Source organism: Bos indicus x Bos taurus, chromosome 26 (assembly GCF_003369695.1).
Source record: "Bos indicus x Bos taurus breed Angus x Brahman F1 hybrid chromosome 26, Bos_hybrid_MaternalHap_v2.0, whole genome shotgun sequence".
Lineage (NCBI taxonomy): Eukaryota > Metazoa > Chordata > Mammalia > Artiodactyla > Bovidae > Bos > Bos indicus x Bos taurus.
The window spans coordinates 42794561-42810018 of record NC_040101.1 but is presented as its reverse complement, the minus strand read 5'-3'; the positions used below and the strand labels follow the sequence as shown (position 1 = coordinate 42810018).

The window sequence follows — 15458 nt, the reverse complement described above, 5'->3', positions numbered from 1 at the left end:
GGGGATTGGAAGGGAGGGGGGAAAGAGAGTGATGGACGAAACTATCCTCTAGGATGCAAGGAAGTACTGGAAGAGTAGGAAACAGCCTCCCCAGGACTGGCTGACTCATTAGGCTGCCTCTATCTTTTGTTTGGGTTTTAGAATGTCAATGCCACAGATGCTTTCATTGACTGCTTTTTAAAGGATAAAAAGATACATTTTCATTGACAATAACTGCCTTAAACATGTAACACTTAAACAACTAAACTCTTACCAGTACTGAGGATTTCTGATTTTATTTTCTCACACTTTTTATTGCTTCCAGGATTAACTTGTTCCAAAACTAATAAAAAATAAACATATTTCAATCAAACTTAGAAACTGAGTTGACCCTCACTCTCCTCTTATCACTTCACTGTATAGGGTACAAGATTGAGTAATAAAAAGCAAAAGGGAGCATGGAGAAGTACAGTGGATCTGGGCAACCTATCCTCTCAAAAGTTCATTTCCTTTTCTGTAAAACTGAGAAAGTCATACCCCTCCCCACAGAGTTACTGTGAGACGTCACTTTGAGACAGAATATGGGAAACATATAGTAGAGTGCAAGACACTCAATTGATTACAATTATAGAAATACAAAAATCTATGTAGGATAACAGCTACCTTTTTAAGAGGAGTTCAGTTTCCCATCATAGACTCTACCATTGCTCTTTATCCTAATTTGGAAACATAATAACTTTTTTTATGTTCTGGCAAAGAACTAGGAGAGAATCCTGTTGATCAGAGCTCTGAGTGTAAGGGACAGAGAATGTACCTGAGCCCTACACGCCTTTCACATGAGCCATTTTTTTGGACAGTTCTGTGGTGGTACTGGATCACAAAGATTCTAGTGACCTTTCTAATGCTTCATGAAGCCAGACTCTATGTCTGAGCCCCAAATTCATTCTTTCCCTTTCTCCCCTTTTTGCCATCTTCGGTGACTACCTCCACCCTGTGAGAACTGTTCTAAGATCCGAACATGACATCTGCTGCCTCCTTTCTGTTCCACTTCAAATCATGTTCTAGTTCCCTTTATACCCAACCACTATAATAAGCCACTTGTCATTCAGAACTCATTTCTGTGTGTGTGTGCTCAGTTGCTAAGTTGTGTCCAACTCTTTGTGACCCTCTGGACTGTAACCTGCCAGGCTCCCCTGACCCTGGGATTTTTTCAGGCAAGAATATGGGAGTGGCTTGCCATTTCCTCCTCCAGGGTATCTTCTTGACCCAGGGACTGAACCCACATCTCATGTCTCCTGCACTGGTAGGCGGGTTTCTTTACCACTAGGGCCACCTGGGAAGCCCGGAACTTGCTTCTAGCTAGCTCTTATTTGAAATACCTTTAAAGATCAACCATCACCTCTTTTAATATTAGTGTTCTTGCTCAATCAACATCTCAAGGTTCAATTTAAAAGGCCATTTTAGTATGAACTGCGGTGATGTCCTAATTTCTATGTAATTAATCATATCTGATCTTTCTCAACAGGAAGAATTCAGTTATGGGGACATCCTATTGCAGTAGACTGGGCAGAACCAGAAGTAGAAGTTGATGAAGACACAATGTCCTCAGTGAAAATCCTGTACGTTAGAAACCTAATGCTGTCTACCTCAGAAGAGATGATTGAGAAAGAATTCAATAATATTAAACCAGGTAGGACATGCCAGACAAGATCACTTTTTCAAAATATTTTTTTTAAATTTTATTTTATTTTTAAACTTTACAATATTGTATTACTTTTGCCAAATATCGAAATGAATCCGCCACAGGTATACCTGTGTTCCCCATCCTGATCCCTCCTCCCTCCACATATCCTCCCTCTGGGTCGTCCCCGTGCACCAGCCCCAAGCATCCAGTATCATGCATTGAACCTGGACTGGCGACTCGTTTCATACATGATATTATACATGTTTCAATGCCATTCTCCCAAATATCCCCACCCTCTCCCTCTCCCACAGAGTCCATAAGACTGATCTATACATCAGTGTCTCTTTTGCTGTCTCGTACACAGGGTTATTGTTACCATCTTTCTAAATTCCATATATATGCGTTAGTATACTGTATTGGTGTTTTTCTGCTGATGGACAGGGAGGCCTGGCGTGCTGCAATTCATGTGGTCGCAAAGAGTCGGACACGACTGAGCAACTGATCTGATCTGATGCTTGAGCTGACTTCCCTTAACTTTAAATAAGATGGCTTTCACTTATCATTCTCATAATCACATACAGAATGTTCAAACTATATTTCTACCTTTGGATTAGAAAATGTGGACATAAGGTTCTATAACATTTATCAATATTATAATTTTACATGTTGCTGTGTGATTACTTAATACATATTTCCTTCACCAAACTATAAGTTCCATGAGCTCTTTTTTTGTTGTCTCCTCAGCTCCTATTTCTGTGCCTGGGACTTAGCTGATGCTCAATAAATTTTTACTGTGGTAATGAATGCATGGCCGTAACTAAAGATCTGATGCAGGTTTCTAAACCTCAATATCTGTGACATTTTTGGCCAACAATTCTTGGCTGTGGGGGTCTGTCCTGTGCATTCCAGAATGTAATGTTTTGTAATTTTCATAACCAAAAATGTCTCTAGAATTTTTTTGTGCCTGGGAGAGCAAATTGCCCCCAGTTGAGAACCACTGGTTTAATGGAATATGATCATGACTTTAGATACATAAGAAAGGAAGTAACAGTTTGTTCTAGAAAACTGATTTGAGGGAATAGAAAAGAAAAAGGATGGTGGAGGAGAATTTATTACTCTTCATTTTGTCAATATTTTTCATTGTCAGTTTTAAGCCATGAGATTGACTCCCTATCTCTTTTTCCTCATATAGGAACTGCAACACTGAGAAGGTAAAGCATTTTAAGAAACTATGTCCAAACAAGTATTTCTCAAAGCCAGTTCTGCAGAACACTCATTCTATAAACTATCAATACGTGTTACTCTTAAAAGGGATCCATGGTCAAATAAGTTTGTTAACACCAAATTCAGTGAAATTAAAAATTTGTTTGTCTGTGGGACTTATCATAGTTCTTAACCTTCTAATTTGCTTTGAAAGTCTCCAAAAGAGGAGCTGTAGAATGACTCACTTCCCAATTTGAGGGCCACGGATCCCATTTTTTTGGTAGACCATCTTGTGGGATTTGCATGCCTTAGAGCATGTTAGTCTAAGTTTATCACTATGGTGACATCTTTCCAATAAATGAGAATTTCCTAGGTTGTTGATAAACATGGGCCATGATACCATCACCTTAAAACTGCCTGAGAATATTCACATCACATAGTGATGTTGCCTGTTTTCAACTCTGACTGCTCTGTCAAGTGGAATAGCATAAATTGATGATTTATTCTAAAGGTAATTAGTAAGGCTCTCTTTTCTCCCTTTTTAGAGATTCACCAGAGACTTGTCTTTTTCCACACTTCAGGAACTCTGCCTTCCTTGCTACTTGAGTATAATGGTATATTCAACAACTCTGTGACGTAGGGTACCTTACTACTTCCATTATTTTCCAGGACCCAGAGCAGATAAGTTACTTGTCCAGGGTCATACAACCAGAAAGTGGCAGGGTCTGGACTTAAATCCAGGTCTGGTTAAGAGCTTGTTCTTAACAACTCAAGGACCCCCATGACCTGCACATATTCCATTCACCCACTCATTCACTCACCTGTCATTTCTTCAGTAGCTCCTAGGTGCCAGGCACGGTGGGAAGAACTAACAGGTAGGATGTGTGTGTGTGGAAGGAGTTTAACAGCGATGGCAACCTAACTCCTGGGGTTAGGTTGTTTAGGAGAAGTGACACAAAATTGGAGATCTGGAAGTTGATGCAATTGTGAGCATAGAAACTGATACATGCATGTATAAACATCGTTTCACCATGACTTAGCACTGACTTTCTTCCTTCCCATAGTGAATAATACTTATTTTGTGTAATTAAAACATTACTCTTTGGGATGGAGTGGAGGCAGAAAGGCTGGAATGAGAAACTACTAAAAGGCTGCTTCCTTTCAGAGTCACTGGCTATCAGCTTTCTAGTCTATATGTTGAAGAGAGACAAGTGTCTAGGCCCTTTTAATTACAGTGAAAATAGTAAATACCAGGTCTGTTTCTCTCTCTGAGGCTGGTGGCACAACTCTTAGGACTCCATAATGATATGTGTCTGCTGCTTCTTGGCACTCTGCAAAAAAAAAAAAAAAACGAATTGCAGAGGGTTGTCGACTAGCAGACATCTGCTGTATTGGGGAAAAAAAGAGCTAACCAGTTTCTTTTACAGTAGAAATGATGTTTATACTTACCTAGAAAAACTTGAGAAACAAAAAAATAACTTTTAAAAAATTCTATTGAAAGTTGGATCCCTCAAAGGACCCTGAATATTCTTGCAAATAATTATCAATATATTATTTTAACCCTTATTAAACTGAAAATATTATATTGCTATTCAGAGAAATAATGATAATTAAAACAAAAACTAGAGCCAGAAAATGTATGTTCTTCCTCAGTGTAGCCTAAGAGTATCTGCTGAAATTCCAATTATAATCATTTCATAAAATCTGATTTTCTTAAAACAGTTTACCTTCAGAATCACTTGAAGGGCTTGTTAAAAGATTACTGGCCCCGCCCACCTGAATTTCATATTCAGTAGCATCACTGCCTCAGTGGATATAAACCTGAGCAAACTCCAGGAGACAGTGAAGGCCAGGGAAGCCTGGCATGCTGCAGTCCACAGAGTTGCAAAGAGTAGGACATAACTGAGCGACTGAACAACACCAATAGGTCTGGGATGGGTCCCAAGCATTTGCATTTCCATTAAGTTCTGGGGAAGGTGATACTGCTGGTCTGAGGACCATACTTTGGGAAACATGACCTTCTGAAAGTCTCACCTTAGGACTGCAGATGTGTTTGTCTTCAGGTAATTCAACTGCTGCTGACAAATTGATAATGAACAGAGTCATTGTTTTCCAATTCCCTGTATTAGAGTCTTATGGATGACCACTGATATTTTATTGCCTCACCCTCTGCAAAATGATGATTGATCAATAAACAAGAAGAAATATATTAAAATAAGCCATATGGTAAACACCATTGTAGAGAAAACCAGCTTTGATGATTTAAAAAACTCTCACTTTCTAATCTGTCTGCATTTTTAATGAGGTTACACTTTCACATACCATGATTTCTAAAAGCATGTGTGGCTAAACATTATTGTTCAAAAAACGCAAGCTGATTTCAATATCTGCAAGTAGAATTTGAGTACACCAAAATCTATTATCATCTGAAATGCCACCTAACTAATGTGAATGATAACAGAATATGAATTGACTAAAATATTTGCTCATTCCAGGAATATTCATTGAATAGCTGCAGTCCATGGGGTCACTAAGAGTCAGGCACGACTGAGCAACTTCCCTTTCACTTTTCATTTTCATGCACTGGAGAAGGAAATGGCAACCCACTCCAGTGTTCTTGCCTGGAGAATCCCAGGGACAGGGGAGCCTGTTGGGCTGCCGTCTATGGGGTCACGCAGAGTCGGACACGACTGAAGTGACTCAGCAGCAGCAGCAGCAGCCCCTGTGCACAAAATACTATGCAGGAACTGCTGCTAAGTCACGTCAGTCATGTCCTACTCTGTGCGACCCCATAGACAGCAGCCCACCAGGCTTTCCCGTCCCTGGGATTCTCCAGGCAAGAACACTGGAGTGGGTTGCCATTTCCTTCTCCAATGCGTGAAAGTGAAAAGTGAAAGTGAAGTCCCTCAGTCATATTCAACTCAGCAATCCCACGGACTGCAGCCTACCAGGCTCCTCCATCCATGGAGGTTTCCAGGCAAGAGTACTGGAGTGGGTCGCCAGTGCCTTCTCCAAATGCAGGAACTAGATAAGGACAATACCAAGATGCCTCTGGCAGCTAACAGACTAGCTGGAGGATGGCACTGCAGAGTGAATGGAGCAAAGACCGGGAAGGTAGAGGTCCTCACTGGCCCATCTTTTACCTGTTAATACCCAAGAAAAGCATGAGGTTAAGTCACAATAATTACTCCAACCTGATACTGAAGGAATAAAGAGACCACGTTTGCAATGCAGTTAATTACATATCTGCATGGTTCATGGTCTCAAATACCTTTATTTTCTCAACTTAGCCATATAACTTTGTTCTGTACAACCACTGTCATAAGAAGTAAAGAATCAAATACTGAGGGGAAAAAGAAGCATCACAATGTTTTAAAATTATTTTTACATTAGCATCCTATCATTATTTCAAAGGAAGACAGTTTGTAGCAGAGTAGAAACTCAAATTATCTTCATGACGTTGAATCTAAGAGGGTAGATAACTGAACTTTGACAGTGAGAGGGAAAAAGGAGAAGACATATCCTTTTCTGATCCTCCCTGGCATAGGGTCCCATCCTCGGTTGTCCCTGGAAACTAAGGATGGAAGAAAACCTGAGTGCTCAAAATATACCCAAGTGACTAACCGAAAAAGGATAATTTGCATGGTAAACTAACAAATTAATATTAAACAAGTTTCTATCTTTAGGCAAAAGTTCTATTTTTAAAATTGAGTAAGCAAGGACATTTTAATAATAAAATGTAAAACCTAAAGTTCAACCATCTTGGTAGAACTTTATTTTTACACATGTCCATCAACATGTACAGCAGTCCCTCTACATAATAATAGGTTAGGTTGATTTGTTGTTTTTTTATTACACAAAGAATATATATCATATTGCAAATATTTGTAAAAACACCAAAGAATGAAAATTAAAATTTGAAAGTCCCCTTTATCCTCCCCAACTTTTTTCCCCATTCCTGTTGTTGGTCAGTCACTAAATTGTGTCTGATTCTTTGCAATCCCATGGACTGCTGCACTCCAGGCCTTTCTGTCCCTCACTATCTCCTGGAGTTTGTCCAAGTTCATGTCCATTGAGTTGGTGATGCTTTCCAACCATTTCATTCTCTGCTGCCCTCTTCTCCTTTTGCCTTCAATCTCTCCCAGCATCAGGATCTTCTCCTGAGCTAACACCTATTAACAATTCAATCTTGATCGTTTCAGTTCTCTTTCTGTGTGTATATTCATATTTATGTGCAACATATATGTGGGTTGGGATTTTATAAATATAAATGCTATAATATTACACTTACTATATTGTAACTTTTTAGATTTAACAACAGGTTCTGAAGGTTTCCATGTAAGTATACACGAGCCTATTTGTTCTCTTTAAAGACTTCTTAGTATTATTTAATACAAATGTACCAGATTTAATCACTCTCATGAAAATGGACATTAAGTTGTTTTATTTTGCTATTTCATCTGACTAGTGTTATTAATATTCTTACGCATGATCCTTTTGCACATGTGTGAATACTTCTATTAAAGAGATTCCTCTAGTAGGATTAGTGGATATGTACATTGTTTCCAACCTTTGATATTTTAAACCAGCATGGTAAGAAACTATCTTGGTTCTCAGATGTACTTTCAGAATTTTTGTTTGTTTGTTTTGATCAAATGAGATAAGCAGATGAGAGATCTGAGTTCTAGTTCCTAGCAATGTGAGTTCATAAATTTCACTTACTTTGTCAGAGATTTAGATTCAGAATCTTTAAGTTGAAAACAAATAAAGGTAAGACGAATTAAAAATTAAATTATTGCTAAGTCTCTTCTAACTCTAAAATTTTATTGTACAAATCAAAGGAGTCAAGATGTCTTTCTGAGGAAAGAGCCATAAAATTTAAAAAGGTAATTACCTAAATATATGATGACCAATAATTGAGTTCAACTCAACAAATATTTTACCATGTATAAATTACTATCCTTTATATAATATACTGAAAAAGATACCCTTCTATCCTCAAAGATCTAGGAAATGGAAAAACAAATCCATAAATAAATATATACATAATAAGGCAGAACATAAGTGTTATTAAAAAATTACAAACAAAATCTTTTGCTGAATATGCAGAATTTTAAACCTGAACACAGGAAATATTCTCAATGGGCTCTTTAAATACTAAATCTCCAAAAAAAAAAGATTCTTGCAAGCTGAATGTTTAAGTGTATCATGTTCAGCGCTGTCTCAGGTTTGCTGAGAGAGCTACCTTCACTCTGCTTCCAGGTGCTGTGGAAAGGGTGAAGAAAATCCGAGACTATGCGTTTGTGCACTTCACTAACCGAGAAGATGCAGTGGAGGCTATGAAAGCTTTAAATGGGAAGGTAATGAAGCACAAAGAAAAACTATGTACCGATTCCACCGAAGTGTGTTGTGGAGGTTTCATTCAGGAGAACAGACCTACAAGTCCATCCCGCTCAGGCTTCCTCCATCTCTGACACGGCTGCCTTAATCCATCTAAGATGAACAAAAGGGTGATGGAAAATTCAATGAGAGGCAGCTTATATGTCCAATTCTATCTCTAATTTTGGCTGATCTGGACAAGTCACTGGCCCTCAATTTTTTTAGAAAGAGAGAGTTGGAATGGAGTATCCCAAGGTGATTTTCCCAGTTTCAGTTTTCTCTCATTATTTCAAAGAAATTATAACCTTTGTAAGATAGTATTTTGGAGACTGATGATCTGACAAGATGTCAAAGTTATCATTCTGCTCTTATAGTTTTATATTCCAAGTCTGGAAAGCTTGGAATCTCTTCACCTTGCCAAGAGTAAGCTCTGGGGAAAAAGTAATATTATATTCTAACTTATGATTTATATATAGAAACCAGTATAACATTAACTTATTAATCCCATAATATTGAAAATCTTCTGTAAACCATTTATCATGCTAAATATTGTTTGGAATACTTAAAGGATCAAACCAAAGATGCTTATCAAAGGGCTAAAAGTCAACTGAGGATTAAGATAAGTACTCAAATACCTTTACAAAGTCCAGTCAGATAAATTGTGTTTAAAGAAAAAATGGTTAAGTGGTGACAGTGTTCAAAGAGGAGTGGGTTATAAAGAATCAGAAAATCTTCATAGATGCGAAAAGATAATATTTAAGAGAAGCCATGACACTTGGGAAGAATTCCAAAAGGAAAAAATAACAAAACATGGCAAAGGAGAGGTAATCTCAGACAGAGGCATAGAATTTGTAAAGAGCAAAGTATAATTGGAGAACAGTAAAGATGGATTGCCTTGCTATGAATAGAATGATCACAGGGCTGTTTCACCTGCCAGGCCTTGCACTGGTAAATCCTAATAGGAGACAGTTGGCAAAGGGACTAACTATAAGGATATGAGCCTGGGGCAGGAGAATTAAGAGAGACTGTGCAGGAGCCTGGGGCTCGTGCACTCCTCGAGCCAAGGAGACAAAGGACTAGAGAAGTAACAGGAAACCTAAAGGAGAGAGGATTGTAAAGAGCAGATCTTATTGAGAGAAGTAATGAACTTTGGCCAGTGGACATATTCAGGCCAAGGTCACCTCACAGAGAAGGAGCCAAGAGAAGAAATAGCTCACACTTGCTGCTCTCTCTCCCACCAACCTCTGGCCAGGCCTCCCCGTTGACCAAATTCAATCATAATCTGCAAGGCCCAGGAGCCCTGAAGGGGAGCCGTGCAGAACTCCCTGTGGGGGCTTGGAGGTTGGCAGCCAATGGGGAGTGGATCTACAGGGCAAATAGAGGGTCTCTGCACAAGGCCTTCAGACATAGTGGGGCCTGGGCTTCTGAGCTATTCCTGGTCTACAGAACTGTGTGAATCCTGCTGTGGGGGGAGGGTGGTGTGGGGGCTGCATAGTAAGGGAGACTGCTGCTGCTGCTGCTAAGTCGCTTCAGTCGTGTCTGACTCTGTGCAACCCCATAGACGGCAGCCCACCAGGATCCCCCGTCCCTGGGATTCTCCAGGCAGGAACACTGGAGTGGGTTGCCATTTCCTTCTCCAATGCATGAAAGTGAAAAGTGAAAGTGAAGTCGCTCAGTCGTGTCCGACTCTTTGCAACCCCATGGACTGCAGCCCACCAGGCTCCTCTGTCCATGGGACTCTCCAGGCAAGAGTTCTGGAGTGGGTGCCATTGCCTTCTCCAGTAGGGGAGACTACTGACTCCAAAACACAAAAAGAAAACTTGAAAGCAAAATATTAATGCATATTTAAATATATGTCTAGGAAGCAAAATATTATTTCTTCTTCATTGATAATTACATTTAGTGTCATAATAATATTTCTTTGAAAAAATGTGATAGATTAGTTTCTCACTTTGAAAACATTTCTGAGGATACATGATGCTTGCAAAGAAGGGACCATGGTAAATTAAATGCTAAATAATTGCATTGGAATCATCATAGTGGAAAAGTATTCAAACTGTTTCCAATTTTTGCAGCTGGCATATTTATGGTGGTTTAGTCACTAAATTGTGTCTGACTCTTGCTACCCCATGGACTGTAGCCTGCCAGGCTTCTCTGTCCATAGGGCTTTCCAGGCAAGAATACTGGAGTGGGTTGACATTTCCTTCTCTAGGGGATCTTCGTGATCCAAGGATCGAACCTGGGTCTCCTGCACTGCAGGCAGATTCTTTACCGACTGAGCTATCAGGGAAACCTATGGCTGGATATTTTTATAACAATGTATACATGTATTATATAGTTAAATACACATTCAATGTTATTATTAAATATATATATTAAATATTATAATAATACTTAACTGTAATGTGATATGGGAAAAGCAAAAGTAAGTTTGCCTAGAACTATGAAAGTTTTTAAGTATCCATACGGATATTTATATTTAATCTATTAGACAGGGTGAGGCTTTAAAGTTTTTTGTTCAGTGAAGTAATGATCCCATTAACAATTTAGGGAAATCAACCTATTAAGAATTGAAGTTTCATAGAATAGGGAGAGAGATGTAATTGGAACTAGTTAAATAACTATTAAAGTCACTCAAATGGGAAGAAATAAGGGCTTGAATGAGGGTGAGAATGGAATGTAGGAGAAAGCTCTACACAGAACTATGCAGGGTGAATTCAAAGGATCCAGGAACTGATTGGATAGAGCGGTGGGAAAGAAGGATGAGTCATTTTAGGTTTTCAATACAGAGAACCAGGATAATGATGTTAGGGAAGTCAGGCAGGGAAACCTATTTGGACAGAAAGGTGATGAACTGAGCTTTGCACGTGATTATTCATTTATTCTCCAAATACCTGTGAATGTCTACAATGAGGAAGAAATCTCGCTGGGCTTGGGGCTATACAGGTTAATATGATATTGTTCTAGACCTTGAAACACCTAAACAAAATAAGTAAATACAATACTTGGTTTAGAACACTGTAAAGGAGCAGAGGCATGCAGGACAAAGTCTATTACAGTAAGAAATCTAACTTTTCAGTAAAGAATCATGTCGCTAACATCTCTTGATATAGAAGAGATCATCTTGATATAGAATGTTTTGATATATATATCAAAACATCTCTTGATATAAAAGTGCCTGTAAGTACAGACCTATTTAGGTATCTTATCTTTCTTAAGACAGGAACAAAGACAAAGAATTACATTCAAGGTATTTCTTTAATACTCCAAGTCTGTTTCTTCTAATTACATCAACATCAATATAATATGGTAGAATATGAGCTGAATTCTCTCTCTGTGTGTGTTTGACCTAAGATATTTGATACTGATTCCTGCTACTAAAAAGTAGGGTCTGATCAGATCAGTCACTTAGTCATGTCCGACTCTTACAACCCCCTGAATCGCAGCACGCCAGGCCTCCTTGTGCATCACCAACTCCCGGAGTTCACTGAAACTCATGTCCATCGAATCAGTGATGCCATCCACCCATCTCATCCTCTGTCATCCCCTTCTCCTCTTGCCCTCAATCCCTCCAAGCATCAGAGACTTTTCCAATGAGTCAACTCTTCCCATGAGGTGGCCAAAGTACTGGAGTTTCAGCCTTAGCATCATTCCTTCCAAAGAAATCCCAGGGCTGATCTCCTTCACAATGGACTGGTTGGATCTCCTTGCAGTCCAAGGGACTCTCAAGAGTCTTCTCCAACACCACAGTTCAAAAGCATCAATTCCTCGGTGCTCAGCCTTCTTCACAGTCCAACTCTCACATCCATACATGACCACAGGAAAAACCATAGCCTTGACTAGACGAACCTTTGTTGGCAAAGTAATGTCTCTGCTTTTGAATATGCTATCTAGGTTGGTCATAACTTTCCTTCCAAGGAGTAAATGTCTTTTAATTTTATGGCTGCAGTCACCATCTGTAGTGATTTTGGAGCCCAGAAAAATAAAGTCTGACACTGTTTCCACTGTTTCCCCATCTATTTCCCATGAAGTGATGGGACCAGATGCCATGATCTTCGTTTTCTGAATGTTGAGCTTTAAGCCAACTTTTTCACTCTCCACTTTCACTTTCACAGTCTTTTTAGTTCCTCTTCACTTTCTGCCATAAGAGTGGTGTCATCTGCATATCTGAGGTTATTGATATTTCTCCTGGCAATCTTGATTCCAGCTTGTGTTTCTTCCAATCCAGCATTTCTCATGATGTGGTCTGCATATAAGTTAAATAAACAGGGTGACAATATGCAGCCTTGACATACTCCTTTTCCTATTTGGAACCAGTCTGTTGTTCCATGTCCAGTTCTAACTGTTGCTTCCTGACCTGCATACAAATTTCTCAAGAGGCAGATCAGGTGTTCTGGTATTCCCATCTCTTTCAGAATTTTTCACAGTTTATTGTGATCCACACAGTCAAAGGCTTTGGCATAGTCAATAAAGCAGAAATAGATGAAATAGATGTTTTTCTGAAACTCTCTTGCTTTTTCCATGATCCAGTGGATGTTGGCAATTTGATCTCTGGTTCCTCTGCCTTTTCTAAAACCAGCTTGAACATCAGGAAGTTCACAGTTCACATATTGCTGAAGGCTGGCTTGGAGAATTTTGAGCATTACTTTATTAGCGTGTGAGATGAGTGCAATTGTGCGGTAGTTTGAGCATTCTTTGGCATTGCCTTTCTTTGGGATTGGAATGAAAACTGACCTTTTCCAGTCCTGTGGCCACTGCTGAGTTTTCCAAATTTGCTGGCATATTGAGTGCAGCACTTTCACAGCATCATCTTTCAGGATTTGAAAGAGCTCCACTGGAATTCCATCACCTCCACTAGCTTTGTTCGTAGTGATGCTTTCTAAGGCCCACTTGACTTCACATTCCAGGATGTCTGGCTCTAGGTCAGTGATCACACCATCGTGATTATCTGGGTCGTGAAGATCTTTTTTGTACAGTTCTTCTGTGTATTCTTGCCATCTCTTCTTAATATCTTCTGCTTCTGTTAGGTCCATACCATTTCTGTCCTTTATAGAGCCCATCCTTGCATGAAATGTTCCCTTGGTATCTGTAATTTTCTTGAAGAGATCTCTAGTCTTTCCCATTGTGTTGTTTTCCTCTATTTCTTTGCATTGATCACTGAGGAAGACTTTCTTATCTCTTGTTGCTATTCTTTGGAACTCTGCATTCAGATGCTTATATCTTTCCTTTTCTCCTTTGCTTTTCACTTCTCTTCTTTTCACAGCTATTTGTAAGGCCTCCTCAGACAGGCATTTTGCTTTTTTGCATTTCTTTTCCATGGGGATGGTCTTGATCCCTGTCTCCTGGAGAATGTCACGAACCTCATTCCATAGTTCATCAGACAATCTATCTATCAGATCTAGGTCTTTAAATCTATTTCTCACTGACACTGTATAATCATAAGGGATTTGATTTAGGTCATACCTGAATGGTCTAGTGGTTTTCCCTACTTTCTTCAATTAAGTCTGAATTTAGCAATAAGGAGTTCATGGTCTGAGCCACAGTGAGCTCCTCGTCTTGTTTTTACTGACTGTATAGAGCTGCTCCATCTTTGGCTGCAAAGAATATAATCAATCTGATTTCGGTGTTGACCATCTGGTGATGTCCATGTGTAGAGTCTTCTCTTGTGTTCTTGGAAGAAGGTGTTTGTTATGACCAGTGCATTTTCTTGGCAAAACTCTATTAGTCTTTGCCCTGCTTCATTCCATATTCCAAGGCCAAATTTGCCTGTTACTCCAGGTGTTTCTTGACTTCCTACTTTTGCATTCCAGTCCCCTATAATGAAAAGGACATCTTTTTTGGGTGTTAGTTCTAAAAGGTCTTGTAGGTCTTCATAGAACCGTTCAACTTCAGCTTCTTCAGCATTACTGGTTGGGGCATAGACTTGGATTACTGTGATATTGAATGGTTTGCCTTGGAAATGAACAGAGATCATTCTGTCATTTTTGAGATTGCATCCAAGTACTGCATTTCAGACTCTTTTGTTGACCATGATGGCCACTCCATTTCTTCTGAGGGATTCCTGCCTGCAGTAGTAGATATAATGGTCATCTGAGTTAAATTCACCCATTCCAGTCCATTTCAGTTTGCTGATTCCTAGAATGTCGACATTCACTCTTGCCATCACTTGTTTGACCACTTCCAATTTGCCTTGATTCATGGACCTGACATTCCAGGTTCCTATGCAATATTGCTCTTTACAGCATTGGACCTTGCTTCTATCACCAGTCACATCCACAGCTGGGTATTCTTTTTGCTTTGGCTCTACCCCTTCATTCTTTCTGGAGTTATTTCTCCACTGATCTCCAGTAGCATATTGGGCACCTACTGACCTGGGGAGTTTCTCTTTCAGTATCCTATCATTTTGCCTTTTCATACTGTTCATGGGCTTCTCAAGGCAAGAATACTGAAGTGGTTTGCCATTCCCTTCTCCAGTGGGCCACATTCTGTCAGATCTCTCCACCATGACCCGCCCATCTTGGGTTGCCCCACAGGCATGACTTAGTTTCATTGAGTTAGACAAGGCTGTGGTCCTAGTGTGATTAGATTGACTAGTTTTCTGTGAGTATGGTTTCAGTGTGTCTGCCCTCTGATGCCCTCTTGCAACAACCACCATCTTACTTGGGTTTCTCTTACCTTGGGCGTGGGGTATCTCTTCACGGCTGCTCCAGCAAAGTGCAGCCATTGCTCCTTACCTTGGACGAGGGGTATCTCCTACATGTAACTAGGAACAAGAGGCTGATCCCAAATGATCAGGGTGATCATAAAGCATGAACTTTGTCCAGCAGACATCAGTGATCCAGGAACCACTGAATCACCCATGAAATCATCAGCTGCTGTGAAAGGGAATATTTGCAAGAACACTTAATAATTCTTTTCTTTATTAAAAAAAATAATATTCTTATTTGAAAGAAGCTACGCCTCCTCAAAACACCTTGTCTCTTGATAGTAAATATATCAATGTATCAAGTAATTGTTGAGAGCCATCTTTGTCTCTTATGTATGCAAACAACACATAAAAAAGCAAATCACACTTGTAGATCTACACATGGCCATTATTTTCATCATCCAGATCTGTTTGCAAAATGTAAAAAAAAAGTTGTATCAGAAAAGAACCACTTCAAAAATTTTTGAAGACAAGTTTTAAGTAGCACCTGACTTGAGAAACTTTAGT

At 39.4% G+C, this 15458-nt stretch overlaps 1 protein-coding gene across 2 annotated transcripts in view; it reads left to right on the top strand.

Annotated features, from left to right (window-relative positions):
- The window catches only part of A1CF (APOBEC1 complementation factor), a 102682-nt gene that overhangs the window by 69419 nt on the left and 17805 nt on the right, over positions 1–15458 (top strand). For both annotated transcript variants that reach the window (XM_027528669.1, XM_027528667.1), the window contains exons 6-7: positions 1505–1669; positions 8129–8226. In XM_027528669.1, coding sequence (XP_027384470.1) covers positions 1505–1669; positions 8129–8226 — 263 coding nt within the window. The remainder of the gene's footprint in view (positions 1–1504; positions 1670–8128; positions 8227–15458) is intronic.